This window comes from Oenanthe melanoleuca, chromosome 8 (assembly GCF_029582105.1).
Source record: "Oenanthe melanoleuca isolate GR-GAL-2019-014 chromosome 8, OMel1.0, whole genome shotgun sequence".
NCBI classification, from domain to species: Eukaryota; Metazoa; Chordata; class Aves; order Passeriformes; family Muscicapidae; genus Oenanthe; species Oenanthe melanoleuca.
Window position 1 is genome coordinate 13,608,754 of NC_079342.1, and position 26,678 is coordinate 13,635,431.

Sequence of the window (26,678 nt, forward strand, 5' to 3'; positions counted from 1 at the left end):
GCGCTGCGGAGCTCCAGCCAGCCCTGGGATTGACCCCTCTCTGATCTCTGCATTTACCAAAGGAATTTACGTACAATCAGCTAATGCTTTTCCCCCACTATTCTAAAAGGGCATTAGCATTTCTCTTAGGAACAAACATATCTGAATTGAGCAATTTCACATCTGATAATCTTTTAGCAACTCACACATAAAAAGCTTCAGTTTATATATTTTGGTGTGGAAAATGATCTTTCTTCTTCCTCATTATGCCTACATGAAAAGGGGCTGATTTGCTTTAAAAGTTGTTGATATGGAGTACGGGATATTTCAGCCTCATGGACAGTCTAGTGCAATGAGCTCTGGATATTTTAAGCACAATAGAAATCCTCACAACCTTTGCAGAACTTTGTCACCTTGCTAGTGCAGCCTCTCCAACACTGTAAGAGGTGTGTAAATAGGGTGTGTTTGACAGAAGCAGGATAAAAATAATAGGGCTTAATGCAAATGATCCAGGAGGAGAAACTCAGTGAAGGTCAGGACTAATTCACAGATGACAAATGAGAGACTAGTTCACTGTGACTCCTGTTCTATAAACTGTCTCCCAGAAAATTTTAAAATTTTGTCACAGCTGCTACTAATATAATAATAATAATCTCCTAAAGCATTTTTTCTTCCCATCAGGACTCTGCAATTTATAATGAAAATATTCTCGTTACCACAGGTAACTACAAAAATAAAGGCCATAAGCACTTTTTACGTTTCACTGACATTGCTTCATGACAGCTTAACTCAGGCTTCCACTGCATTTCTTTACAACTGCCACTTGTTTTCTTTGCAGATCAAGGACATTGAAGTCCTCAACTGTGAATATGGCAAGAACACAATTAAGTTCCTTCGCCTTCACAGAGAGGGAAAGAAGCATTTTGTTAAAGAAGTGGAAGTGTGTGCGCATCTCCGGCTGACTTCTGCCCAGGAGTACCTGGAAGGAAACAATTCTCTTGTCATACCTACGGACACCATAAAGAATATTGTCCTTGTGTTGGCCAAAAAAAATGGGGTATTTTTTAAAATTTATAACTAGCCTTGCTGTTTCTTACAACTTCATTAGGAAGTATTAGCTATACTAACTTTTTATTTTCAATTGGCATATCAGATCAGTAGCAAAGTAATTTTCAGTGATTTGAGAGAGTTTTCCTCCTCCACTGCTTGTCCTGTGGACTCTTTCTTAGTTTACCAATGCCTTTTTTCTCAAGAGCTAGCAGTTTTTTGTGAAATATAAAAGCCATATTTTTTTTTTAATTTAAATTTAATAGCCCATAATCCTGCATTATTCCTATACACCATTTTAAACAGAAGGTCTCAAAGTATGAGACTGCTCTTAATTCTGTGCTCTTTCTGCCATCAATTGCATGTATTTTAATGGCAATCTAAATTTCTCCATAATGAAATCCCATCTTTACCCTGTAAAACTTCATTAGAATATCACAATATGAATCAGAATAATCATGATAAATTATTATTCCAGCATTACATCCTCACAGCATAAGACTCCTGCAGCAGCTTCTCTCAGTCCAAAGACTGCAGCACACTGTACCACAGAATGGGAGATTTTTGACACAACTGTAGCTGCTCTTTGCAGTGTATGCTGCAAGCTAGTCAAATGACTGGGCACAGTGAGCCAAGCTAGAAATAAGAGAAATGTGTTTTTAACCACACTGATTCTTCCCAAATACTTACAACAACCAGAAAAATCTACTTTTGTACATGAGGTAATTGCTTCTTTCTAATAATACTGTTTTCTGCCTTAGATCCCAAGTTTAGAACAATTTGCTATAGATATCTGCAATCACTTCATGACAACATTTTGCCAAGTGGCGTACGTCAAAACCTACGTTCAAGAGGTACCATGGCAACGTCTGTATGAGGTATCTAAAATACTAATACGTTCCATTTGTTTATGCTGTAGTAATTCCTCACTCTTAGCTCCTGTTTTCAAATTAACACAATATTTATGGCACTTTTACTTACATGTCTGCTCTAAACTGCAGGATGGCGTTCCCCACATCCACTCATTCATTTGTGTTCCTGATGGGATCCGCTTTTGTGAAGCTGAGCAGTGCCGGAATGGTGAGAAAAGAACTGGCAACGTCCCCTACTTCTCTGTAAATATGTCTGCCAATGAGAGATGAAGATGGCTTTAGACATAGCTATGGGTGTTACGGGGCTTAGGGCACAGCCAAACTGCTCCAGAGGTCCAAACCAAAGAATATTTTTATGGTAATTTTGATGTTCTTCATTTCTGAGACATGGCTGAAGAACTAATGCAGCTCACACTTGTATGCATATCCTAAATATGGAATGGTTACAACAGCACATGCAGCAGAACTGTTACATCTTGCCATAGGACTTAAGACCCTTCTGAGAACAGGCTGCTTACTTTTCTACCTTATACTAAACCTGCAGTATCCTATGGTCCTTACGCGATACCCCACTACTGCAGGCCAATTGCCTGGTTTGCAGTAATTTTCAAATCACTGTCAACATGCCCTGATTTTATTTCTAAGAAAGCAATTTAGTTGCTGAAAGACAGACTACCTTGAACATCATGAGCACTCTGGTGTGTATATGAACCATTTTTCACATGAAAATACTTCAGAGTGTGCTTACTATTTTTGCAGACCATGCATAAACAAAGCAGTATTTGGCTTGACCAAGAGTTACTTAAAAGACAGGCTTTCAAGCTCAGCTCTCTGTCCAAAGGAAGTGTAAAATTTATCTCTACTTGCTATAGCCAAGTTCAAAAAAGCCTAAGTTCAGTCTCACTGTGATGGTGTTTTGTTTAATGCATCTCTCGGACTACTGGGAACTGAGCTGAGGTCACTATTTAACTTCACACAATAGTTTTAGAGGGTTTAGGCATTAATTCAGTACCTATCTATACCACATTAATGTAACTTAACTATTTCCCATCCTACCCAGTACCAGCACCAAGACCAGTTTCACTTGCAGACAGGACACAAGTTTTGAAAGGTGCATCTGAGCACGGTCCCTCTGTTCCTGCTGAAACAACAGAGCAAGCCTGTACAAGTCTCCAGTGCTTCTTGGCCTCATCTTTTTTCATGTTTCTAATAATGCTAACTACTGCTGTACTTTTGGCAGCCTCAATAGCATTGACTGTATTTTCTGGAAAATGTTAAAAAAGGCATCTGAATTTAAAAACAACAACAACAACAACAACAAAAACCCAAACAAAAAGAGTCTCTACTTTTTTGAAAAGATGCTGCTTTTAATGTAGATTGTATTAAATTTTTCATCATCATGAAAATTTTACATGCAATTCTGCAACTTCAGATTCTACACAAACAGAAATCCTTTATAACTTACTGAAGAAACCACCTTTCCTTCCTAGAGTTCCCTTCATATAGCCCTTTAGTTGTCTCTTTAAAATTCCCTGCCTAGGTGAACAATAACCAAAGTGAAGATTTTCAAATCACTTTTATTTTTCTTCTAAGAGAATGTTCTCTATATTTAGCATCCTCCTATGCACCTATCAGCCAGACACGGGAATTAATTTCTCAGTTAATTCTATCTTTTAACCATTTTCTTATAATGAAAAAAACAAAAACCCTAGTAAGGTTTAATAGAATTATTTTTTTGCCATTATATCAGCTGATAAAAGGTTCAGAATTTTCTGGAAACTCAAAACATCATAAGTAACTAAACAGAAACAAGATTTGTCAACTGAAGACAGCAGGAGCACAAAGCCTGCTGAAAGCACAGCATGAGCTGTTCACCTTGGAAACTCCCCCTGGGTGCTGTATCCTTTGGGGCAGGTTGATTGCTGCACAGCCAACCAGCCTTTCAGTCAATCTTTTGGTGCAAGGAGCTCTTTCAAACAAGGCTAAGTATTTGAATATAAGATAAATATCTCTCCAGGTTCACTGATAGTATCTGCACTACATTAATACCTGGGTGTCACAGTCTTAAACCAAGGTGATGAATTATTCAAGATCTGTCCAAGGTCAGTCTCTTCTTTAGATTTTTTTTAAGCTTTAGTAAATAACAGGGGGACACAGGCAAAATGATAGATACACCTCCTGAGACTCATTCAAAAACAATGAATGTAAAGAAGAGAAGAAATAGATAAGATGCATTTTCAATATATCCAGTCACAGTGCAGTTTAAAAACACCCAAACCTCTAAACAACCAAGTAATTTAGAAATGTCTACCATGGTAGAATTATTTCCACTATAAATTCCTTCAAAGACATAATTTAAAGACAAAATTTGTGAGTCTTCCAAATCCAAGGCAGGATTATTATGCACTTGATATATTCAAGGATTAATTTTGAACTAGCTAATGTGAGCACCAAGAGCAGCACAAAACAAGCAGCTTGGGCTTCATCCATGGACTATCTGCACAGGCCCTGGATGATCCTGCATGCCATGAAGCTTCTTTATTCTGAATCAGCCTTTTGGCAGCTCTGGTCAGTGAAATTTTCAGTTACCATCTTGGTATGATCTAAATGATTGACTGCTTGAAATTGAAATAGCTGCTGTTCAAAAGGTGTGTCAGAAGAAAAAGTTCAGGTCACAACTGCTTGGTCTTTAGAAGGCAATGATCCACTCATGCAGCAGTGATCCTCAACAGCTCATTTTATAAATAGTGGCTAAGAGCAAAGCCACTGTCAATTTGAACCTGTGGGTGGCATCTGTATCAGTGCCAGTTCCTGCTCGTTAGCTGAACTGCAGGGATTTGCACGGGCTCCTGGCTCTCATTCTTAGAGATGCAAAACTCCCAACAGAATGGGTATCTAAAGCAAATTACTATCTTTATACAGAGGATTTTTACATATACTGTGTTCTTGGAAAAGGCATTACACCTCTTGCTGTACATCACAGCACTGGTAGCCTATTTCATTTCCCTTTAGAGCCATTCCTAAATTGACATCAGCACGAGCCAACCCAACATGTGAGGTAAAAAAGGCTATCCTCAGTGTTCCTTAACTGCAGATCACTTGAAGAGATTCTCTGTTTTCTAGACCGAGCCCGACTTCAGTAGTTTCTGTCTTGTTCCTTACCTTTCTGCCAATATCAGTGTGCAGAAAGTTATTGTCTGCTTTCTGGCTCTGGAGCATGCACCCAAAGGTTTCTTTCTTTGCAAGAAAAGAAGCTCGTATTTTCTTATGATTTTCAATCACAGGTCCTCTGGTTGTCTTTGCTGGAATTAAGGACCTGAAACTTATGAAGACAACGCAGTCTGGATTTGAAGGCTTCTATAAGAATGAACACACCACACTTCCTGAAAGGCATGACAGGATTCTGTGTGGAGAGCTCTTCTGCAAATGGTCATACGGCGAATGCAAGGATTTTGACTTTAACTGCATATGGTATACGTTATATCAAGTAATATTAATTTCCCAGTCTATACTCACAAAGCCCCTCTGTACAATACAGAAGGTCTAAGGGCCAGAGCCACAGCTGCTGTGCACCAGCCACTCACAGGTCTCAGTGGCAGCACTAAGCTCTTGTCATGAGGGGTGAGAGGCATGTCTTAGGGGTACTTCTCTCTCTAAGAGTATATCATTGGACAGGATTCAAATGAACAGTTCAGTGTTCAGTACACTTTAGGAGAATAAAATAACTAATTTGTTAAATAGTTTTAACAATACTTATTTGTGAACTATATATCTGGTGGGGGGTGGGGAAGGAAACAGAATTTGGGTGACAGGACAAATTGTTCTTCCACAAAATCCCATGGGCTCTATCTTTGTCAGAAAAGACATGCAAAATATAAACAAAAGATCCCACATTGGAGCATTATATATCTAAGCAGAGACAGCTGATACAAGGTTTTGTAAGAACCTGTGTAACCCCTAGGAAGAAAATCCGTGAATGTATCCTTGAAGCCTTTGCCGGACCACCTGACTGTGGGGAATATTCACCCTCTTACCAGAAAACTGTCAACTCTATCCAGATGCTTGTCCTTTCCAGAGTGTCACAGGTATCTTCTTTCCTCCTAATGATGTTTTAATTCAACAATAGTGAATGTTAATTGCACCACTGAAAATACCAACATGAGACTGTTATTTCCTCTGTCAGTTCTAAGACTGGAAGCTCCCCAGCTGAGAACACAATGGGGGAGAACATCACTCAGTTCTTGGCAGCACTTGAATAGAAGTGAAAGGTGTGCTACACATGTTCACTAGATTGCATTTGATCAGCTCTACTGGGGGGTGGCATTTTCTTTTTTACACAGAGTGAAAAGCCTGCCAGGCTGTTGACTGAAAAGGAGCTCTAATTCATTGTCTCATCCATTTTCATGGTTTCAGGTACAGGTCATAGAAGCCGTCTTGAACAACACTTTTTATAATGTTGTAGACATGAAAAATCTAGGCTTGGAGAATGACAAAGAAGTAAGTAAATGCTTCAAATACAACTTGACTGCTCCCTTTAGTAATACTCAGCCTCAAAGCATAGCAGCAGTTCTACATAAAACAGAGTTAAAGTGAGCAAAATTTCTTTTCCCAGTCCCAGTAAAAGCTTCACATTACCTCTAAAAAAGACTTACACTGATTACTAAAGGAGGATAAATAATTGTCTTCTGTGTTATTGATAAAAACTAAAGGTCAAGTGGAATACTCTGGACATCAAAAGGATCTGTAGAAGACTGTCTCTGAAAAATTATTCCTGTTTTCTCCACTGAATTTGACTCTCAATTATAATGTCAACCTGTGCATTTTACCCAAGTAGAATGCACTGTGGGATCAGTGCAACAGTGGATGAGGTACAAGCCTAGGATCAGGCAGAAGGCAAGGGGTAGGGGTTGAGATGTATTTGCTCTTCCCCCTACAGCTGCTCTGGCTGCCAGCTAGGTCCAGCTGAAAGTCTGTTGTTACCCTCACATGAAAGAGAAAAATTGGGTTATTCCATTTGACATGGGTGGTCTACAGTCTGTTTATGCTCTAGTCTCCCTCCAAAGCCTTGTGGTTCTGCTACTGTGCTCTCCTATCCCCTCCCTCCTTCAGATTGACACTATAGATCCACTTGTACTTGTGATAATATACCACTGATGATCATAAGGTCTGGGCATGATTTTATTAAGGAGGAGAATAGCCACATTTTCTGCTGGCACATCCCTGTCTCAAACATAACCTTTGTGTTTGTGCTCATCTCCCTCAGGTTTTGGTTCCAGTGGAAGCTCCTTATGGCTCCTGTGCTTGCACACTTGGCCGGAAGAAGTTTTTTGAAGCACAAGGCCAGATGATGAGAGATGAGAGAAAATGCCAGTTTGGACTGGCAGCTGCCCAGGGAATCTAAACCTCTTGGCTATACTCAACCTTCCTTAATAGCATGGCTTTCCTATCAGTGTTTACTCCTTATTGGCCTCTTCCATTGCCAACTACTTTTCCCTCTATGAACTCCTGAACATGGGACATATGAAGGATCCACAGGAAATTTGAAATCAAAGTCTGTTTCTAAATTCCAGTGTGGTTTGCACTAAGCTCTTTGGAAAATCCCAACTGGAAACATTACAGTAAGTTAATTTTAAACTAGCTATTCCCAGACCTTTTAATGAAACAATTAATTTGATGTCTGTAACATGTTTTTGACATGTAAAAGCAGGAAATCTCTATATTCTCTTTATTAATATTTCTTCAGTAAAACGGCTATACAGACATGAGACCTGCTGTTTCATTGGCATAACCTGTCATGACCCCTTGATGCCACACTGATCTACAGAGCTGAGGTTCTGACCCAGTGACTGAACAGGACATCAGTCAGAATCAGGATTTCTCTGTGCAGGAAATGAGAAACAGAAAGAAAAAAAAAACAAACCTCTCTCATATCTCCTTTGTGGTGTGAATAATTACAGCTGTTGACTACTTTCTCTGCATGTATTCTGACTGCATGACTGCTGCTGCTACTCATCAGACTATAGTTACTATAGTACTTTTACATTAATCACTGAGGTGATTTGAGGTTTGGGCTATCTCTGTAGGTTTAATTAAATAGTTTTCTTTAGTCTAATAATCTTATCATGATTTCTGAGCAGGCAGGTGTCAACCTACATAGCCCTATTATATTTGGGAGGGGTAGAGAGAGAACTAGACAGACAGATAATGCATATTTTACTTTAGTTACCCCAGGTGATAGTTTTCAACATTGAGATAAAACAATACAGTAAATGATTCTCATCTCACAAACTGTGGCTACCACATTTGCAACAGGAATCCTGTTCAGCTTTCAACAGCTTCTAACCCTTGCTCTCATTTTCTCAGACTCTATTTGACAGAGTACAAATCAAATGGCAGGTGCCCAAAATAACTTCTAAAAACTGCAGTTAAATTGCCTTTGTGCCTCCTGAGTTTGGCAGACATGCAGCATTGCTCTAGGTACAATCATTAAATTCATAGGCACCAAAAATGGGAGAGATGTCCTGCTCTGTGACATTTTGAGGTGTTTGGCGAGATAGAAACTCGCCTTGATGAGCGGGGCATCACAGATGCCAGAGAAGAACTGTCCACCAGCCTGAGCTATCTCCTGAGCAACAGGAACATTGACACCATGGAGTGAAGCTGTCCCAGCTATCATGTTCTCTGGTCACCAGCCAATTCTGAAAGCTTATCTGCAGCACTTCTAGCTTTTCCTGGGGACATTCTCACTTACCTTCTTAGATTGTTTTGCATTGTACTTGCGGGCTTATGTCTTGCTACTTCTGTCACTTCTAGGTGCTTTTAATTTATTATTGTATCTTTTAAAGGCGAATAAAGAGCAACATGAAAAAACTAGCTTTTGACTATTTACTACTTATATATAAACATAAACATTGTAAGTAAAATAACTACTTTAATTCATCCAATTTCACCTCAAAAAGTGACCGATTTTCTTACAAATGGCACTTCACTACCAAGAGATGAAAAAGAATCTTACTGAACATTTCAGCATTTATCTCTGTCTGAAACGAGGCAGATCCGAACAACCAACTTCCTTTCTACCTTATAAGAAATTTATTGCATTAGGCACAAGGTTTGCTTTATTACTCTTTGTGTTTCATTTGTGGCCTTGCAAGGTAGTGGTGGACTAACCTCCATGGCAGAATGAGGACACAAAGCAGTGAGCAGCTGTTTACTGAGCCTCTCCTGTGGCAGCAAGCACACAGTGTGAGTGTGAGTGTGTACACTCAGTGTGTGTTCAGTGTGGTTTGTATAAACCTCCACAGACACGCAGACTTTAGAGCATCTCGGTGCAGCTCCATCCAGCACTGCAAACCTGAGTCATTCATGTGGGCAGATTGCTTCTAAAGAAAGTACTTAGGCAATCGGAAGCAGCCCAAATTTCCCATATGGAAACTAGATTAAGATAACAGTGGCATAAATCATTCTTGAAAATGCAAGTTAGCCAGACTCGCTTGAGTCTGAAATCTGACCAAATTCCCGTTGGCTTCATTAGGTTCAGCCTCCACAATGGACTTGCATTAATTTCATTGAGACAGATGTTTCTTCCAGTTCCTGTCCTAAGGAGTTATTCAAGTTGCTTACCATGTTTTGCTCAGAAGCAGCTGTGATGCTTTGCTGATGACATCACACTTGATGAAAATGAGCAGCAGCTAGCAGATTGTAAAAATGCTGTTTAAAATACAACTTCTGGCTGATAACATGAACCTTCCTGGTCCTGGGCTACATCCCAGTAGTTCATAGGGGCTGAAGGCTTCTACCAAGAAATAGGGTATTTCCAGTGCACAAACATATTATCTTTTTAGTCTTTGATTCTTTCCCATCCTGTTTCTGTTCAATTCTGATAACTGCCAGGACAGTCCAACACAGCCTGCCTCAGCTGCTCATCATGCTCCATGCACAACCAATGTCACAGAGATAAAATGTACCAGCTAAACTCATCAGCCAATACCTGAAACAGAGAGCAGATGTCACTGGCAGGATCAGCACAAGTCATCTATCTCCCCTGACTGTATCATTCTATATATACGGCTACCTGCTTTCCAATATACATTTAAACCTGCCAATTTTTATTAACTATTACAGTTACTTTTTTTTTCTTCCTTAAAGTTGTCTTCTTCCTTTCTTAATTTAACATTGCTTTTATCAAGAGTACATAAGCCTGACTCTAAGTTGAGCTGAGCTACTTAAAGTGACCAAAAAACTGCTTCTGGGTAAAAATCTCAAAATAAATACTTCTGAATTTAGAATTTAGCTATTTTTATACATACAGCAGCCAACCATATCCCTCCTAGAAAGTGCACAGCTGTATCTAGAAAGGAAACATATTAAATGTTTCTAGTTACTGGACCAAAAATGTCAAGTCACATGTCAGCTATAACAGAAAATATTTTCTGAGAGCTTCACCATTCATAGCAGACTGAGAAAGACACATGTATCTGAGTGCATACATGCACACACATATGTGTATAAAATACGTGCATAAATGGCACATACTAGATCAGCTGATATATGACTAATCTATGGCAATCAAATCAGAAAATCATGATCTGGAGGTAGTTGTTGCTAAAACAAAAAAACAACCCAAACAATATTGGAGGGACTCAAAATTAGGTAATGAGGGGGTAGAGAAACCTTTGATTTAGAGGGAAACACAACAGAAACCACAGTGCCTGAGTACTGTGGAGGGCTTCTGCCACTTCTCCAGTGTGGCATTAGGAATTAATTTCTACATTATATCTGACTAAAAAAGACAAGATTTCAAGTTTTAATGGCCTCATACTTCTGCAACACCTTCAAATCCTCTAGACATACATATTTCCAGGTAGGAAAGCCCAGGCAAACTGGCGTGTGTGTTATTTATGCAGAAGGGAGGAGGAAATTTGAAGAGTGTTCTTGTGAAACAGGGCTGCTACACCCAGGCACACACCCATTTCCACACCTCTCTCTCCACAGTTTGGCCACCAGCTTGTGAACAAACTCAGCCACAAGTTCCTTACTTGGACTTCCTTCCTCCTTCCACCATCCAGTAGGCCAAGACAAAGCAATGTTACTCTTGAATCCAAAAGATCAGTGCAAATGGTGAGCCTTCCCTCCCTTTTCTCATAAAATTTAGCTGCTAAAATCAGAGGCATCCTCAATATAGTAAGTACCAAAGAGTGTACTCTACAGAGAGGCAGCTGGATTATAGCAATCATGCAAAAAAGGGAAGAGAACATCCTGAGATGAATGCAAGTCTGCCAATTCCAAGACATTTGCTGCTGCCTTATCAGCAAATCAGCTGATGATACAGCAGTTGTAACTGCTCCTTCAGCAAGGATGCTCATGAGTGCAGATTTAAATAAAACAGGGGTCTCCAGTACTCACCAGCAACCTTCAGCAGCAATGAAACTCTCACATGGACCAAGACCAAGAACCACTTACAGTCTTCAAGGTGCTCCCCTTGGGCTCTCCAGGTGCCTAAAGTTGCATGCCCCAAATTTATAGCAACTACCAACCAGTGTTAGTCTGGGAATTGAACACACATTGAAGATCCACATGAACATCACTAAATCAACTCCCTAATTATAGGGGCTAAGCAAAAAGTAATTTAATGACCTTGTTACATCATTAAAAGAAGACAAACTTTCCCAATAGGAATGAATGCTACTTATTAAATCAGTCTGCCCATTTTTCCAATGGAGACTGCCCCTGCCAGTGGGCTAATGACAGCCACTGTCCTCAGCACTCCCCCTGGGGAAACTGCTGTCCAAACTGAGCAACACGGAGGTGATGGAATGGAACACAGGTGAGAACTCTCGGACAACATCTTCAAGCACCAAGTCCTCTTGTTTGATGAAGAAGCAAATCCACTGCCTGTGTAAATTGCCCAAGGTGAAGGAGAGTAGAGCAGACCCTCCTCTGCTGTGCTCCACTGACCCTGCTGCTTCTGAGCCACTGATGGTTACACCCACCACATGCACATTTACAGTAATTTCATTTCACATGTGACTTTTGCCATTCCTGTAAGAGAAGGAATTGCTATTCTGACTTGGAAGTAAAAAACCAGAATAAAGAAAAAGTAAGGTAATATTTTTCTGGTCCTACTCAGACTCAGCCTTTAAATTATGTACAATATTGCCATTAAAAATAAGAAATAAATTTGCAGCTTCTCCCAGACTCATGTAAAATAAGACCTTCTGATTTTAAAATAATTGTCACTGCAACTTAAGTGCAATGGTGGAAAGAGGACTGTTGAAGACAAAAGATAAAAAAATACTAATTTTTAAAAAGAGGAAGAGTGAAAGGATTTGAACATGGTGGAAAAAGGAGGGAAAAGAAGGAAGAGTTCATTTAGCAATTAATCCCTGACAGTGACAGCCTAATGAGATATTTTGCCAGGGCCATTTCTAACCAGGAGTGATGTATGGGGGCCTACTCCCCTTGTTAACAGCTGAGGAATCTTGTCTTATAATTATATGGGCAAAGAATCTTCTACAAACTGATCAAGTGCAGCACATTAGAACAAACTGGGAACAATAACATGCAGGGATGGGAAACAGCAGTAAGTAGTGAGAATTTTTCTGGGTTGAGAAAGTGATCCTGGTGGACAGGTACTACCAAAGATTCCATACTCTGCTGACAGTTGCCTTACATGTGCTTTATGTGGCTCTGTTTGGAAGCAAAGAGAACATGCTATGGTGTGTATTTGCAGCTTGAGAGTGACCAGAGCTGATGAACAATTCCAATATATTTCACACCCATCATACCAGAACAGACATATTGTAATGCTTCGAAATAATGTTAAAAGTGTTTGAAAGATTCTGATAGATTCTGCATTTCTGATATTAGAAAAGAGGAAGGACAGGGAAGATCTTGGCTGCAGCATGACTGTTTTTGTGCTGACCACCAGAAGGGCAAGGGTGCTCAGCACTGCTTTGTTCCTTCAAAATGCCTCCAGGAGGAGGGTGCACTCTAAATTGTGACTCAGTGTGAAAGCCAAGACCATCATCACACTCACCCCCTGTATCAGCTGAGCAGTCAGATGCTGGCAGCTTAACCATCACCAGGGCATCCAGGCAGGGCTTTTAAGGAAGAGGGACTCTGCCAGCTGCAGGCACATATAAGGGCATGATTTAAATTGGATTCCTGCATAGCTCTGCGACTCAGAGCTGCAGTACTGACACAGGATCCAGTAATGCCTATCAGTTGCTTCCTCATCTCAACAGCAGCTGTGTTTTCTGCAAGAGGAATGGCAGCTAAAAATAATCTGGCTTTGACTTCCTCTTTTAAGCCCTTCAGTCTCTTAAAAAGATTTTTTTGTTCTCCCAGAAACAGTGAAGAGAATGTCAGAGAGAAAATCAGAACGGTCAACTGCACAAAGAGAACAGTGGCATTAGAAAGCTCAGAGAACAGTAGGAAACTACAATAAAAATCAGAGACAGTAAAAAAATTGCCACAGTTTTGACCAATATTTTTGAAATTCCCTTTAGCATCTGCAATAAAATTTCTATTAGGCCTTTACTTGTATGACTCAGTAGTGCTGAGCAAAGGGGAAATAAAATCTGGATGTTTCTGAATGCAATTTATTTGCTCATTAAGCACAGTAAAAGAAAGAACTCTGTTCAGTAGTCACCAAATGCACTCTCATGTCTGCACAGTGGAGATTTTTACTCCCTCTTGGAATAAGTACGTTTTACTTCAAATTCTGTCTTCCATAGGACCACAAAATGTAAATCACACACCAAACATGCAAATGGAGAAAAAAAAAGAATATTCAATTAATCCTTCAGTAACACAGCACTATGTATTCTCATCCAAAATAATTCTACAAATACAGTGCTGGTTAGCATGTCCAGACTGCTTTCATGTTCCTTTTAATAAGCATACCTATATTAAAATGTTTAGAAGTTTCATGTATAATTTTTAAATTGCAGTCCAAAATCAGCCAAAATAGCTCAAAATTCCCCAAGGCAGGGTTGATGGTCTCTATTTGAATCTAGTCTTCCAGCTGAGCCCTACTCCCAGCAGGTATCTCAGGACATGACCAAACTATAAATAAAAGCATAAACAGAATTCAGACCATGACTTACAAATCTGCTGCTAACAGACAAATACTGTGTAAGCTCAGTACAAGGGACAGACAAAGAAATGATTAGTACATCTCTGTCCTATTGTCTCAAATTCTAAATAAATATACTGTACCTTGTAGAGGTTAGGAAGAATCCAAGAAAGCATGCTGCTGTATATATTGATGTAATACAGCATATACCAGGAGCTTTACCTATGGCATAGCTATTACCATGGTTTTGTCCATTCTCTCCCCTTTCTCCCTTTAACATCAGTAACCACAAGCATGAACAGCCACCTCACACTTGGCCAAGTCAAAGTGAAAACAGGGCCACTACCTAGGCAGCAGATTGCAGGAGTTTCTCCTTCCTCTCCCTGAATCCTGTCCCCACTTGGCATAAAGCAGCACCCTTTCTCCCTTCCCAGATGCACCCCCTCACTATTTCCTCCCACAGCATTTCCACTTCCACCACACTCTCATTTCCTACTTCTTTGTTCCTTTGCTCAGCATCACTGATGCAACCTCACATTCCCCATTTCAGGAGTCATGACAAAGCTCTCAGGGCCAGGGATGATGGTGAGCCCAGACAGGGCTTGGCACCATCCATGGGCTGTCTCCCAAATATTCTGGGGTAAACTGACCCACCCTGTGTACCAGGGCCAGCACAGTGGCTCCACACCACTGACAGCTCCAGACAGGGGTAAGGGAAACACAGATGTTATTGGTGAACTGTGGCCAGGGCTTCTCCTTCTGCAGAATGTAACACCAGAGAAGAAAGAGAAAAAATAATTAAAACTTTACATATTATGGTAGGTGATGTTAAAAGTAATCACAAGAACATAGAATATTACGTAGGTTTTGGTACCTTTTTAATAGGAAAATGGAGAAAAGTGTACCACAGTATACCACAACAGAGAAAGTAGAAGATCTGTAAAGTAAACTGAATCCAAACATAAGCAATGCTTTATTGGGATATAGCAAGCAACCTATCAAATAGGGAACCAGTACAAACAGATTGAACATGACTCTCTTTTAACAGAGATGTATGGTGACAAGACAGCTTCTTTCAGTTCTTAAAACAAGTATTCAAAGTATTAAGTAAAGCATTAAAAAAAAAAAAAATCAATCATTACAACACCAAAGACAGACAATATTAAAAATGTGCAGAATTTTACTTTTTACAAATTTCTGCATAATGTTAGAAAACAATCATAAATTAAAAAAGGAATAAAATGAAGCTTTTTTGTTTGCAAAGCAACACAAACCTTTAAAAACCAACTATATTTTACATAGGACTACTATTAAAAACAGGTGAAAAGCTGAAAATTTAAAGGACAGCAAAAAATACACAACCCAGTTTCACCTGTCAGCAACACCTTCTGCTATAGAAGGAGTTATGTTAGTTCTATGTACAGCTTTAAACATTGCAGCATACCACGAGTAAACCTTAATAAGGTCAAAATAGGACCCTCTGCAAAAAAGGGTGACTTGGCAAGTGTCAGTCCCATCCTGAAATTATAAGTAGTAATAATTTTAGTAAGTCTTTAGTGTAAACCAAAACCTACTTGAATTGGTTCCTCTCTCTAAAGATGCATGTAAACTTTGGGGTTGTTTTAGTTTAACTTTTTGGTATCTTAATTAATGAAATCAAGAACATGTCTGGCTCAAAAATGAGAATGACATACCTCCCTTTTGTTCTGGATACAGTGATGTAGCTATCTCAACATGCTCATTGACACTTCCTAAAAGAGAAAATCATTATGTACTATGTAAAAAATACACACCACCTCCCTCTGTTCAGACTCAGTATATAGTATATTGCCAGCTCTATCCAATAGGATATATATTCTAATTTGGTTTAAACTCTTAATAGATATATTCTCTCTTTACAAAGTTCCATCACATGAAACCAAATTACTTATTTTTCCTTTGAGGCACAGCATGACCCCAATTAGACATAGCTATAAAGAGTTGTTCTTTAGATGTTGTGTCTGTAGAGGTTTTACGTGATATTCATAGATTTTCAGCGCAGGCCCCAGTTTTAATGAAAGTCCAGTCAGTACATCATTTCTTGTCATCAACAGTAATGATTTGCCATCAATCTCCTATAAGAAGAATTAAAGAGTTGATAAAGACAAATATACAAATCTAACAGATGAGAACAGTCATGCAACAAATGGAATATCACTATAGAGGATCAGTGAGAAAAATAGTAGCCTTGATTTTCCTGACACCATGTTCACAGCTGCTAAATTCTGCTTGCTGTTTGCTTTTCAAGTGCTCACCTGTGCTGACTGAGGCAGAAATACTATTTAGTCAAGCACAAAATCCAAAGGAGCCTAATTCCAAAATTCCCTTCTTGTAAACCTTTTTCTAATTAATAGGTACAAGTGAAGAATGCCTAATTATCAGCCATTAAGGGAAGGATACTCCTAAGAATGCAGCTTATGAAATGCATTTCAGAAGAATTTCTATTGACAGCAATATGCAAGTTTAAACTAGTGAGTATCTGCTAATAACTTCAGATGCCTTCTTTAAAAGGCCAACCTTCCCATATATCCTGTGGGGGAAAAAAAGAGAAAGATTCTTGCAATCAGAAATTTTGGAAGGGCCTAACTGGAGCTTGACACTCTGAGGGAACTTCTCTTCCTCTACTTTCAAGGGAAGACAAGAAAAGCAGCAACTTGCCAGCTTAGGTCACAACAATCCCTACAATTTCCTGCTTAAAATACCTCTTGTAAATCACAGATATAGTGTTTTTTTTTTCCTTTCAGACCATGACTTTCTGACCTGTTTAGGCTACAAATCCTGTTGGCTTCAGATTTTTTCCCATCTCAAAACCTTGACATATGCTTGAAAACTCCCTTTAAATAATTTTTAAAGTCAAAATGGAAGAGAAAGAATCCATATCTCTCCACTCCCTTCTCTCCCTTCTATTATCTTGGAAATATCAGAGATCCCATCCTTGATTACAATGCAACATGAAAAAAAGACTTCTATTAGAGTTCAGCAGGAATTTGTCAAGACTGTCCTCTCTTAAAATTTGATAAAGTTTATAAATACAAAATACATGGACAAACCACAACATAGTCAAAGATCAGATGAAAGTGGCATTTTTAAAAAATATCCCCAAGATGTATACAACTACTAATCCCTCAGGGGAGCACAAAGTAACAGTAATTCTAAAAGAAAAAAAAGTTTCCAATAACTTTTTACCCAATTATAGCAGGTGCCTCTTTCCAATTACTGTTGAGAATGTTAATGGTTAAAACCAGTTTCTATCCTCTCTTTTCCATTCGTCACAATTCTTTCTGTGGGAATTTTGACACCAGTGAGTGTTTTGCTCATTGCTATGACCGATCTGAAGTTGCCTTTTCTGCTGCTGTTCAACGATGCTATGGAGGAAGAACAGCCTCCAGCTTGGTAGGATCCAAATGGAGTAAATCCAGTACCTGGAATAGGAGAAACTCCAAGAATAGGAAAAAAGCATCTATTCCTTTCCCTTCTTCTTCCACAGGGTTCCCTGTATTTTCTAGAAATGCTGGTAACTACTAAGACTAAGACTTTTGAATAGAAAACTGATTCTTTAAACACATCTGTGTAGGAAAGAGTGATTACATATTCAGAGTTCAAGCATTTTACATCTTTATGTGAATTCTAAGCTTTACCTCTTTCACTTCCTTTAAGTTTTCCACATTAAACTGCTTCTGCAGAATTGTCACACTCTTTTTTTGCACCAGGTAAGATTTTGTATGGTCTGGTGACTTCTCTAATTTCTTCTCTGATACTTCTCTATTTTCTGGATTTTTTTCAGGATGCAATTTCATTGCTAGCTCTCAGTCTTTTTAATGTTTTCTGCAGAGAGACTTCTCTGCACAACTCAAGCTAACAGTAATTCCCCACTGTGCCAGGATGACCTTAACACCACTATCATATTGTCTTCAGCAAATAACCAGGGGACTGGTTAAACTTCAAGGCCTCCCACCACCCCTTCTGCTCTAAGTAACTGAGAAGTGCAGTTTCACAGTAAGCCAGCACACTCACGTGCTCCTCCATACCATGGCTCTGCCAGAAAGCAGCAGTAGACACCAGCTGATGTCAAACCCCAGCTTCCCTTCTGGTAAGGCATTGCAGTGAGGCCAGAAAACCAGCACTAGGTTACCTGGGCATATCTGGCTATCACAACATAATGGTCAAGAAGCCACATGGACCATAACAAAGGTCAGTGCATGAGCACATCTTGAGACCTTGTAAACAGCTTCAGTCTTGGAGTGAGCCACAGTCCCCCATGCTTCCAGGGGTCCTCCAGAAAGCTCAGCCACAAATTTGCAGGCTGTATTTCTCTGAAGGTGTTCACACTCTAATCTTGCAATTGCTATTCCTCCCTCTTTGGGTATTCTGTGCCCCCAGCTTCTTGGCTTGTCTAATTTGCTTGCTGATGTTATGGATTTTTGTTATTGGGCAACATCCTTCAGTTGAATCTGTTTTCATCAGTGAGCTCTTTTGATCTGCTGACATCAGTGGAACTCCAAGAAGGAATAACAGATAATTATCATACAACCACCAGTTCTTACTGGCACTTACAACAGTTTTAATAAAACATTCTGCAGCCCTTAACATGTCTTCTAATTTTCCTTAAAGTATTGTAAGAAAAATTCAGGTTTTAAAGATTTTTTGAGCCATTTGTTTTAGGTGAGTCCAGATGTGTTCAGGTTCATCAAAAGAAAGTGTGGACTCAGTTACTGCTGTGCAAAAGCTCAGTGTAATAACAGATGGCATGATTACATTCTGGGCTAAGGATATTTTGTAAAGAAACCATTGTGCTATCTCTACTGAAGCAGCTCACTGGAAAACAATTTCCCAGCGTTGTAGGTGAAACTGAATACTTTCCTTTACTGCTTACAATCTCATTTCTCTTCCAGTACATATTCAGGGCAGTAGATCAAATGAAACTAGGTTTCTGGGGCCCAGGCAACTGCAAATGACAGAGGAAAATAGAGATGGCCAGAATTGCAGCTGCATGCCTGGTGCTCAGACAGAGAATGACTAAGGATTCAAAATGAACCTGTCTGCGCTGCCATACTTGGGAGATCTTGACCAAAAATACTGTAAGAACACAGTTAAAGTCAGTGGTAGCAAATAGTGTAGAAGATACTGAACAGCACCATTGATAAGAAGTTAGGGACGGGATTTTTATGGGGCTGTTCCTGGTGCAGACGGGGAATAGGCTGGCAAACCTGGCACGTAGAACCAGGCACTTGCTGCTCTTCATGCTGCTAATGGAAAGGAGGGGGAAGGAAGTGGCAATGACTTCTGCTGTGATTATCCATCCCTCAGCTCCTGGCCCCATCCTGGTGGCAGCTGTCAGCTTCTCTCTCCAAGGTTTTAGCATAAGGTGAAGTTGGCAGTGGAATCACAGCCACATTTCTGCACATGGCTGTCCTACCAGAGTCCTCAGTTACCCTACTGAAATTACTTATCCTCATTGCAGAATACCAATAAAACCTTTATAATCTACTTCTATGCTGCTTTCCATAAGGCTGTTGCAAACTGATTTGCCAGAACTCATAAATTAGCCTCACCTTTCTCCTGCAAAATCAGTAGTAATTACTGAAGTATTATTGACAAGCCAGCTGTGAGGCAAAGAGGTCAAGATATTTGATGGAAGTCAGAGGTATCTGACAGTATAAGGAAAAGACTCCCAGAGGCCACAATTACTTTGCCTATGTAGTTTTTTTAAGCCACATTTTCAGGGCTGTTGTGACATGGATGCTGGTAGTAAGGAATGGACATACTCAAACCTTTTCCTTTTTGGCTTGTTCACTCATTTTAAAATTCTGAAAAATGAGTAGCAGCTGCAGAAAGAACCTCTCTCTGCAACCTTCCAGAGAATCACCCAACACCAGGCTTTTCACCCTCAAGAACAAAGAACTAAATTTAGATACTGTGTTATATGCATCAGTTACAATCAGACAGGATTTCACAGACATGGTGCTGAAGGTCAGCAACATTAACCTGACCAACCATCATGTTATTTCATGTGCAATCTCCCTGCAAAGCTGTCAATAATTTGCACCAGTTCAGTACCTTGGAAGGTCGAGCCATCTGTTTTGATAACTAATTACAAATGTGGGTGACTAATTTCCTGGTAGTCACACACAAGCCTAGAGACTTATCTGGGGAGGTGCTGAATTGCCAATCTGATGTAAGTTACTTCTCTATGAACAGGTAGGCTGTAGGCCAAGTAAGCTGACTTCCTAATTCTGCCCCACTAACACACCTTTACGAGCTGCTGGCAGGTGAGTTACAATGGGCCACCTGACTGTTAATCTCTCTGCTGATCTAATCTACCAGAAGAAGCCTCCCATTAATAACAGCATTTACAAGGCCCAGAAACAAAGACCCAACCTGTTGCTCAGACTGAGTCTTACAAACACATTGCTCCTCTGCCAACTTAGTGTCAACTTGTCCTTTCAATATTCACTTGTACTGCCAAGTTAAATGCAACAGAGCAGCCACTTTTTCACCCTATGCCTTCAAACTCACATTGTTGCTTAGAAGCCACAAGTTTTATAAATACTCATGAGTGTAATTACACAATACACTAAGAAAGAAGGGAATTCACATTTCAAATTCACATTTTAAATAACAAGACACTGAAACTAAGTAGGTTGTATAGGGAGACTGAGTTCAAGCCAGAAAATTTGTTTTGATTTCTCACCTTTCTGAATCCTATCTTAAACAATCTCCAACTCATTACCCACAGCTTGTAGAATAACATCATTACTCAGAGATCACAGTCCCATGCATTGTCACCCAGTAACAGACTTAAATCCCACCATTAATGTGGGATTTTTCTCTCCCATTTTACAGAATATAACCAGGCCCACAGCAAAAACGTGCAATGTGAGAAACTGGTGGTAGTCAAAAGGTGTTTGCTACAGATTTACCTGTTCCTGAAAAGCATTGGCTTGTTCTTCAAATCCAGCTGTTCTGAAATAATTCACAACATCGGTAACAGCCCAGTCAGCAGGATCCAGAGGTCTCCCATTCTCTAAGGAACTGCAAAGTGCAATTGCAGACAAGTAATCACTAAAGGTGTGCAGAACATCTGCTGCTTCTTCGTGCATGCCTCATGTACATCCCCTCCTTCCCTGTTTCTCCAGGAAAATTGTTCTTTGATACATTTCCCCCACTCCAGTACAGAGCACACACTCCCATTCCAAAGACCTGATGTGGGGAAAACTGAGACACCTCTCTTTTCAGAAAAGAAGAAAGCACATGAATCTTCACATCAGCCAAAGCTAATCATTTAGGATCTTCCTACAAGTGTGCTGTCTTTGCTGTTGGAGAATGAAAACTGCAATAACTGGGGTACCAAATTCCTGCCTTTCAAGCCTGCAGGTTGCTTTCAGTTACCAAGCAGTTAAAGAATTATATATGGATTATTATTTACACAGATGAAACTGTTCTTATAACATGGGTAGAAATTACCGGTAGCCATCTTTACCTTGCAAAACAACAACAAATAAATTACAAATAAAGAGAACTCCCCAGTCAAAACAAAAAAAAAAGAGGCACCAAATGATTGCACTAATTCTCAATACAGAAAATTTTCCGAAACTATTGTTAGACTCATCTTTGGACAAATCTATTGACTTTTTAAATAGCTGTGCATCTTAGAAAACATCTGTTAAACACAATCAGAATTAATTCCTTCTGTGATTAACCTCAGGCAACTGATTTCCACAGCAGCAAAAACAACAAAACATTCATATTACTATCCTTATCTTGAATTTCTTTTCCTCAAACTGAAATCACCCTATCACAAAGATAACCTTGGAGTATCTGAAAATTTTTGGCAAAAAAAAAAGGCACATAGTGAGCTTGACTGCCTTTTCTACAGCAACTTATGAGGATGAAGGGCAAGACATCAAAGAGCTTCTTTAACATATTTCTCCAACCAGAAGTCCTGAAAATCATGACAAATATTTTCCATCACTATACTTGCTTAATCATAATGCTGATGAAGCAACATTGAAAATGTACAGATCAGGACAGGTGTCAGAATCCTGCCCATTTTCTGGTCTAAAGGTTTTAGGGGCAGGACTTAGATTTCAACAGCACCAGCTGGAAAAAAAAAACCACAGATTATATTCTCCTGACAATATTTTTGTTCTTCTTTCAATTTTTTCTTTCCCAACTGTCACCATCTCTGCCTTGCCTGGACTTGTATGTTTTTCAGCAAAATAACTGGGCAAAACAAGCGCCAACCATTTTTCAAAGCAGCCAAATGAAATCTATACACTGAGTGCCTTCCATTGCTGTTTCTACAACATTCTTATTTCTACAACTGTCTGAGTACTGGGAAGAAGGACTCATGGAAACAATATTTTTGCATCTCCCAAAACTCTTGAAATGTGTCTAGCAATATGGCAACAAAATCTGGCCACAGGGATCATCCACAACCTGTGTTACACTGGGGCTTCTAAAAGCAGTTTCTTTCATTATCACAGATTTCTGAGCAATGAGAAATGGAGTTTCTTACTTTTGCTCATCACATAATGACTTACTTCATGAATTGCTTCACTGATTGTGATTACTTAGAAAGCAACACTCAGCAAAACTGAAAATGAGACTATCTGGCCTTACCAGAGCTGCGTTCTTCCTGTGTATTTTTTTAAAATCAAAGAATGTCTTTCAACCACTATTTTTTGGTGTTGAGCACATTCTGTGGCTTAAGAAGTAAAATGTGAAAACTGCCACACCTATTTATAAAAGCAGCATTTGAGGAATTATATTTAAATCTTTGCATTTTCCTTAAGACACAGACTGTCACTTTCAATTACTCATTTTCTACTAAAAAATAAATAAACAAAATGCCAACCACTCAGTTAAAAAAAAAAAAACAAAAAAACAAACTGAATTTAACCCTTCCTAAATAGCAAATAAAAGGTTCAGTTTGTAAAAATATCACCTAATTTTCTTACTTCTCCAAACACTTTAAATTATATATGGCTCAAAACCCTCCTTTCCATAATTTTTTATCTCAGCCCAGGTACTTTAGTTTTCCTTGTAGCTCTTCTTTCATCTTCTTTCACTAGGGAACTACAACTTGGTCCAGGTCCAGCCCCATCCAGGGCTCAACTACAACAACTTCAGGGGTTCTATCTCACTCATTAATTACTCACAGGAAATAATTGCAAATTCCTGCCTCAAGGAATAGCATCATGCTGGACCTCAAGTGGAGCCAATTTCCACAGCTAAAGCTGCAGAAGACTGGAAGGCATGCGGCAGACTACTGGAGGCTGGCTGGATTTTAACCCATCTAGCCACACAGATGCTCATTTGGCTTGTAGACTTTGTTAGTCTCCTCCTCACACTGCTGCTGACAGGGCTCTATTCTTCAGTCAATAAAAGGGAATATATAACATCCATGGCTTAGCCATACACTGGCTCATGCCTGACATCCTGGATGCTTCAAAATCGTACCGGGACTGGCACTTTAGGCTTTGAAATGAAATACTAGATGCACTGACAATGAGTAAGAATTAGGCTTGTCTGTTTTTCACCACTGTCCCTGTGCCTTTATTGCCATCATGTGGCAGAAGCAGCAAGGTCTGAACGGATATAGCTGAGAACAAACAGATTTTATCCAAGCTATTTAAAAGCACCTCAAGAAAGTGTCAAATATTTCCTTTGTAGATATGCCCACATACATACATACATATACATTCATCTAGAAGCCACAGCCCCACAGTTTAAATACAATGTCCATCCACTCTAAAAATCCACCTTAGCCATCAGAAGTCGAGTCTTTATCACCAAGCCTCTGGGAAATGATCAAACGTAAACATTCCATGCTTTGACTGCCTCCTTTCTCCTCCCACCCCAGAGTGCTCGTTGCAGAAACCAGACTGTCAAAGGGAAGGTGATTCTAAGGGACACAGGATAATTATTTGTAGTCACTGAATAGAAAAATGCTCTTTATGTTGGTGTGGTCTAGCCAGCGTTTCAAGTGAAGGGGGAGAATGCTGATTTTAATGGCTGCCATCAGATCTTTTGATGCTTTTCATATTCAGGTGTTTTATCAGTAGCCTGAAGTGACCATTATTATTTACCTTACTCTAGTGTCTGGTAGCTTACATATTGTCACAATTTCTTGGATGGCTTATGTAAAAGAGATCTGAAAGAGAATAATGAGGTGCAGCTGCACAAAGTGTTGCAGCTTCACACAACGGACTAACAGCTTACTCTACTACCTTTCCTTATGGCCTTTTTTCTCCTTTATTATATATACATATGTGTACATCTCTCTCACCATGGCTTATGTAACCCTAAAGTAGCAAGGCCAGGTTTTTCCACACAGAACTTCTCAGATCATAACATCATTCAGAATTGCTAGTCCTAATTAAAGAATTTCTGACCTTAAGTAAATGCTTACATGAAAGTTCCTATGCCTTAGCCTGTAGTCCACCACACAAAAGAAAGCTCTAGAGCAGTGCACATCATGTCTCTGCCTTATTCCCACTCTAGGTCTGAAATAAAACCCCAGCAACTTCAGGCTTCTCCAATAAACAGCTTAAGGTATCTGTTTCAGAAGGGAACTGACACCTAAGTGATATGCTGCTACTACTACTCAGCCCTAGACAGGTGGACTGAGATGGGCATAGAGAGGTAACTCCCACACAGGACACTTCTCTCATTAGGCAGTGGTTCTGCAAAAGCCACTAAGAGACAGGTGAGCAGAGGCACAATATTGGCTACACTTTAGTCTCTGGTTGAGAGGAAAGGAAAAAACGTACCCCTGACTTAAGTTACTAGCTTCTACATCTCTTCATTGCTATACAGTCTTACCACATATCACTTTTAACCAGCTCAATACCCTGGACTCTTCTACTTCAAAGCTGAAATACAATAGAAGTAATTAAGAACAGGGAGGGTTTGAAATGAACAAAAATGGAGATGACCACTATTGCCAACCACATTAGTTCAAAGGAAAACTACATTCAAAATCCATGGGCTGTTTACGTAAAAGGAACACTTACTTTTTGACATCCAGAGAGCCATTTTCTTTGTTTTCCATGTCAACAGTTAACATAGGGAGGATAGAAGTTTTACTTCAGCAACTGATCGATAGAGAGGGGAAAAAAAAAGCTGTATTTAATTCCTGGTAGTATGACCACAGCAGCGTAATGTAACAGAAACAAGCATTCTACAGGGACACATGCATGTTTCCACTTGGAAGCAACAGTGCTGTCAAAGACTGATTTCCTTGGAAGCCTGGCAACGCTGAAAGTAGCTAATGAACTATAAAAAAATGTCAACCGGTGCTTCAAACACAAGAAATAATTCTTGCCTGAAAATCAAAGAAGGTAATATTACATGTAATCTTTTTCACAAGTGTTAAAGTTTTGATCAAACTGTATGTATTCATATATGTGGAGATTGATCTGCAATATATAGCTGTGTATCAAAAGAGCTTAATAGGCCTTCAGTCATGCTGTTATACAGAGGATCCAAACAGATGGAAAATCTTCAGAAAGGTTTGGATTTCCATAGCCTTGTATTACAAATGTGGACTTGGATACAGATGAGCATATCACTTACGTCCACTGCACAAATAGCGCTGGTAAGCAGAATTACTAATTGAGCCCCAAACTCCTGAGGCCTAAATCAGTATGTTATCCATAAGACCTCTCTTCCTACACTAGAGCAGCTTCTTCTATAGGTATGCTACACTGAACTCCAAAAAGGAAAGGAGCACATGAAGGACACAGGAGAAAATCCAGTTTGTTTCCTTCCTTGCAGCATGCTGGAGTACTTGCACCACATAGCTTTTTCCATCACTCCACGGAACATGCAGAAATAACCCAAGCCTTTCCTTTCTGTTCTCAAGTAAGCCATTTCTATTTCAGAGAGCACCAGAGAACAGATCAAGGACTCAGGATGTTCTTGCTGTAGCATTAATGGATGCCAGTGAAATGTCTCAAAGCTCTGGGAAGTACAGAATAGGGAAATCATGCTCTTCAGCTAAAACTTTCCAAAAATAGAAAATAGCAATTAATACTGCTGTGGGAAAAAAAAATAAAAAAGAAGACGACGACCCTTTATTATACATGTAGAAGCATATAAAGCACCGAGAAAACAGTAACAAACTAATCGAAAATATGCTGCTTCCTGCACCGCTGACCAAACAACTCCACGCATTCCCTGAAATCACTTCTCGGTTCACCTGAGGTGACTGCAGACGAACCCGCACAGCCTACCTGCGGAACGGCCCGCGCCGCGGCCGGAGCCCCGGGCTGGGGGCGGGCACCTCCCGGAGCGCCCGGGCCCGGCGGGCGGGGGCTCCCGGGGCTCCGCTCCCGCGGCCGCGCCGGGGCTGTGACACGCGTGCAGCATCGCACGGGCACCCGAGCCCGCTGGCACTGCACCTCATTGTCAGTTCTGACTGGGGGCGGGGGAAGCAAGGCAGAAAAACCTACCTACGAGCAACTAAACCGGCGCATGGCTACCGGCTGCTGCGGAGCGGCGGAGCCCGCGGCCCCCGCCCCCCGGCGGCAGCGGGCGCTCCGCGGCGGCTCCGAGTGACACCGGGAGCGGCCCCGCCCGGCCCCGTGACGCGCCCGCCACACACGGACCGCCCGCGTCATGGCCGCCGCGTTAAAGGCGCCGCGCCGCGGGGCCCC

The 26,678-nt window shown here is 40.2% G+C and overlaps 3 protein-coding genes across 6 annotated transcripts in view; 1 reads left to right on the forward strand and 2 right to left on the reverse strand.

The window, feature by feature from the left end:
* Window positions 1-9,106, forward strand: LOC130256092 (uricase-like). The gene is made up of 7 exons (XM_056497395.1): window positions 1-1,036; window positions 1,788-1,904; window positions 2,028-2,106; window positions 5,183-5,369; window positions 5,860-5,983; window positions 6,312-6,395; window positions 7,162-9,106. The coding sequence occupies exons 1-7, from the start codon at window positions 677-679 to the stop codon at window positions 7,297-7,299; spliced, it is 1,089 nt and encodes a 362-aa protein (XP_056353370.1). The 5' UTR covers window positions 1-676; the 3' UTR covers window positions 7,300-9,106.
* DNASE2B (deoxyribonuclease 2 beta) overlaps window positions 1-21,020 on the reverse strand; it is a 31,948-nt gene extending 10,928 nt beyond the window's left edge. The window contains exon 1 of one of the 3 annotated variants that reach the window (XM_056497390.1): window positions 20,937-21,020. In XM_056497390.1, the coding sequence (XP_056353365.1) occupies window positions 20,937-20,953 (17 nt within the window). In that variant the 5' untranslated portion in view covers window positions 20,954-21,020. Of the gene's footprint in view, window positions 1-2,007; window positions 2,097-20,936 lie in introns of those variants that run through there. The other 2 variants (XM_056497391.1, XM_056497389.1) reach the window with 2 other exon arrangements.
* Window positions 1,267-26,591, reverse strand: SAMD13 (sterile alpha motif domain containing 13). Of its 2 annotated transcripts, XR_008841056.1 has the most exons (6): window positions 26,475-26,591; window positions 25,035-25,115; window positions 20,937-21,048; window positions 15,672-16,091; window positions 2,008-2,151; window positions 1,267-1,440 (listed from the first exon to the last, which is right to left on the reverse strand). XR_008841056.1 is itself a non-coding variant. In XM_056497394.1 (4 exons), the coding sequence occupies exons 2-4, from the start codon at window positions 25,085-25,087 to the stop codon at window positions 15,948-15,950; spliced, it is 309 nt and encodes a 102-aa protein (XP_056353369.1). In that variant the 5' UTR covers window positions 25,088-25,115; window positions 26,475-26,591; the 3' UTR covers window positions 14,839-15,947. The 2 variants fall into 2 exon arrangements, 1 of the variants encoding a protein (XP_056353369.1); XM_056497394.1 differs by lacking the exons at window positions 1,267-1,440; window positions 2,008-2,151 and having other exon boundaries at window positions 14,839-16,091.
* Window positions 26,592-26,678: the final 87 nt, after the last annotated feature.

Coding starts and splice junctions, on each gene's coding strand:
- LOC130256092 (XM_056497395.1), top strand. CDS start 677: ATGAAAATATTCTCGTTACCACAGGTAACTACAAAAATAAAGGCCATA. Junction 5,370..5,859: donor TTTGACTTTAACTGCATATG/GTATACGTTATA, acceptor TGTAACCCCTAG/GAAGAAAATCCGTGAATGTA. Junction 6,396..7,161: donor GCTTGGAGAATGACAAAGAA/GTAAGTAAATGC, acceptor CATCTCCCTCAG/GTTTTGGTTCCAGTGGAAGC.
- SAMD13 (XM_056497394.1), bottom strand. CDS start 25,087: ATGTTAACTGTTGACATGGAAAACAAAGAAAATGGCTCTCTGGATGTC. Junction 21,049..25,034: donor GGCTCTCTGGATGTCAAAAA/GTAAGTGTTCCT, acceptor TGCACTTTGCAG/TTCCTTAGAGAATGGGAGAC. Junction 16,092..20,936: donor CCAATGCTTTTCAGGAACAG/GTAAATCTGTAG, acceptor TTCTTCTTATAG/GAGATTGATGGCAAATCATT.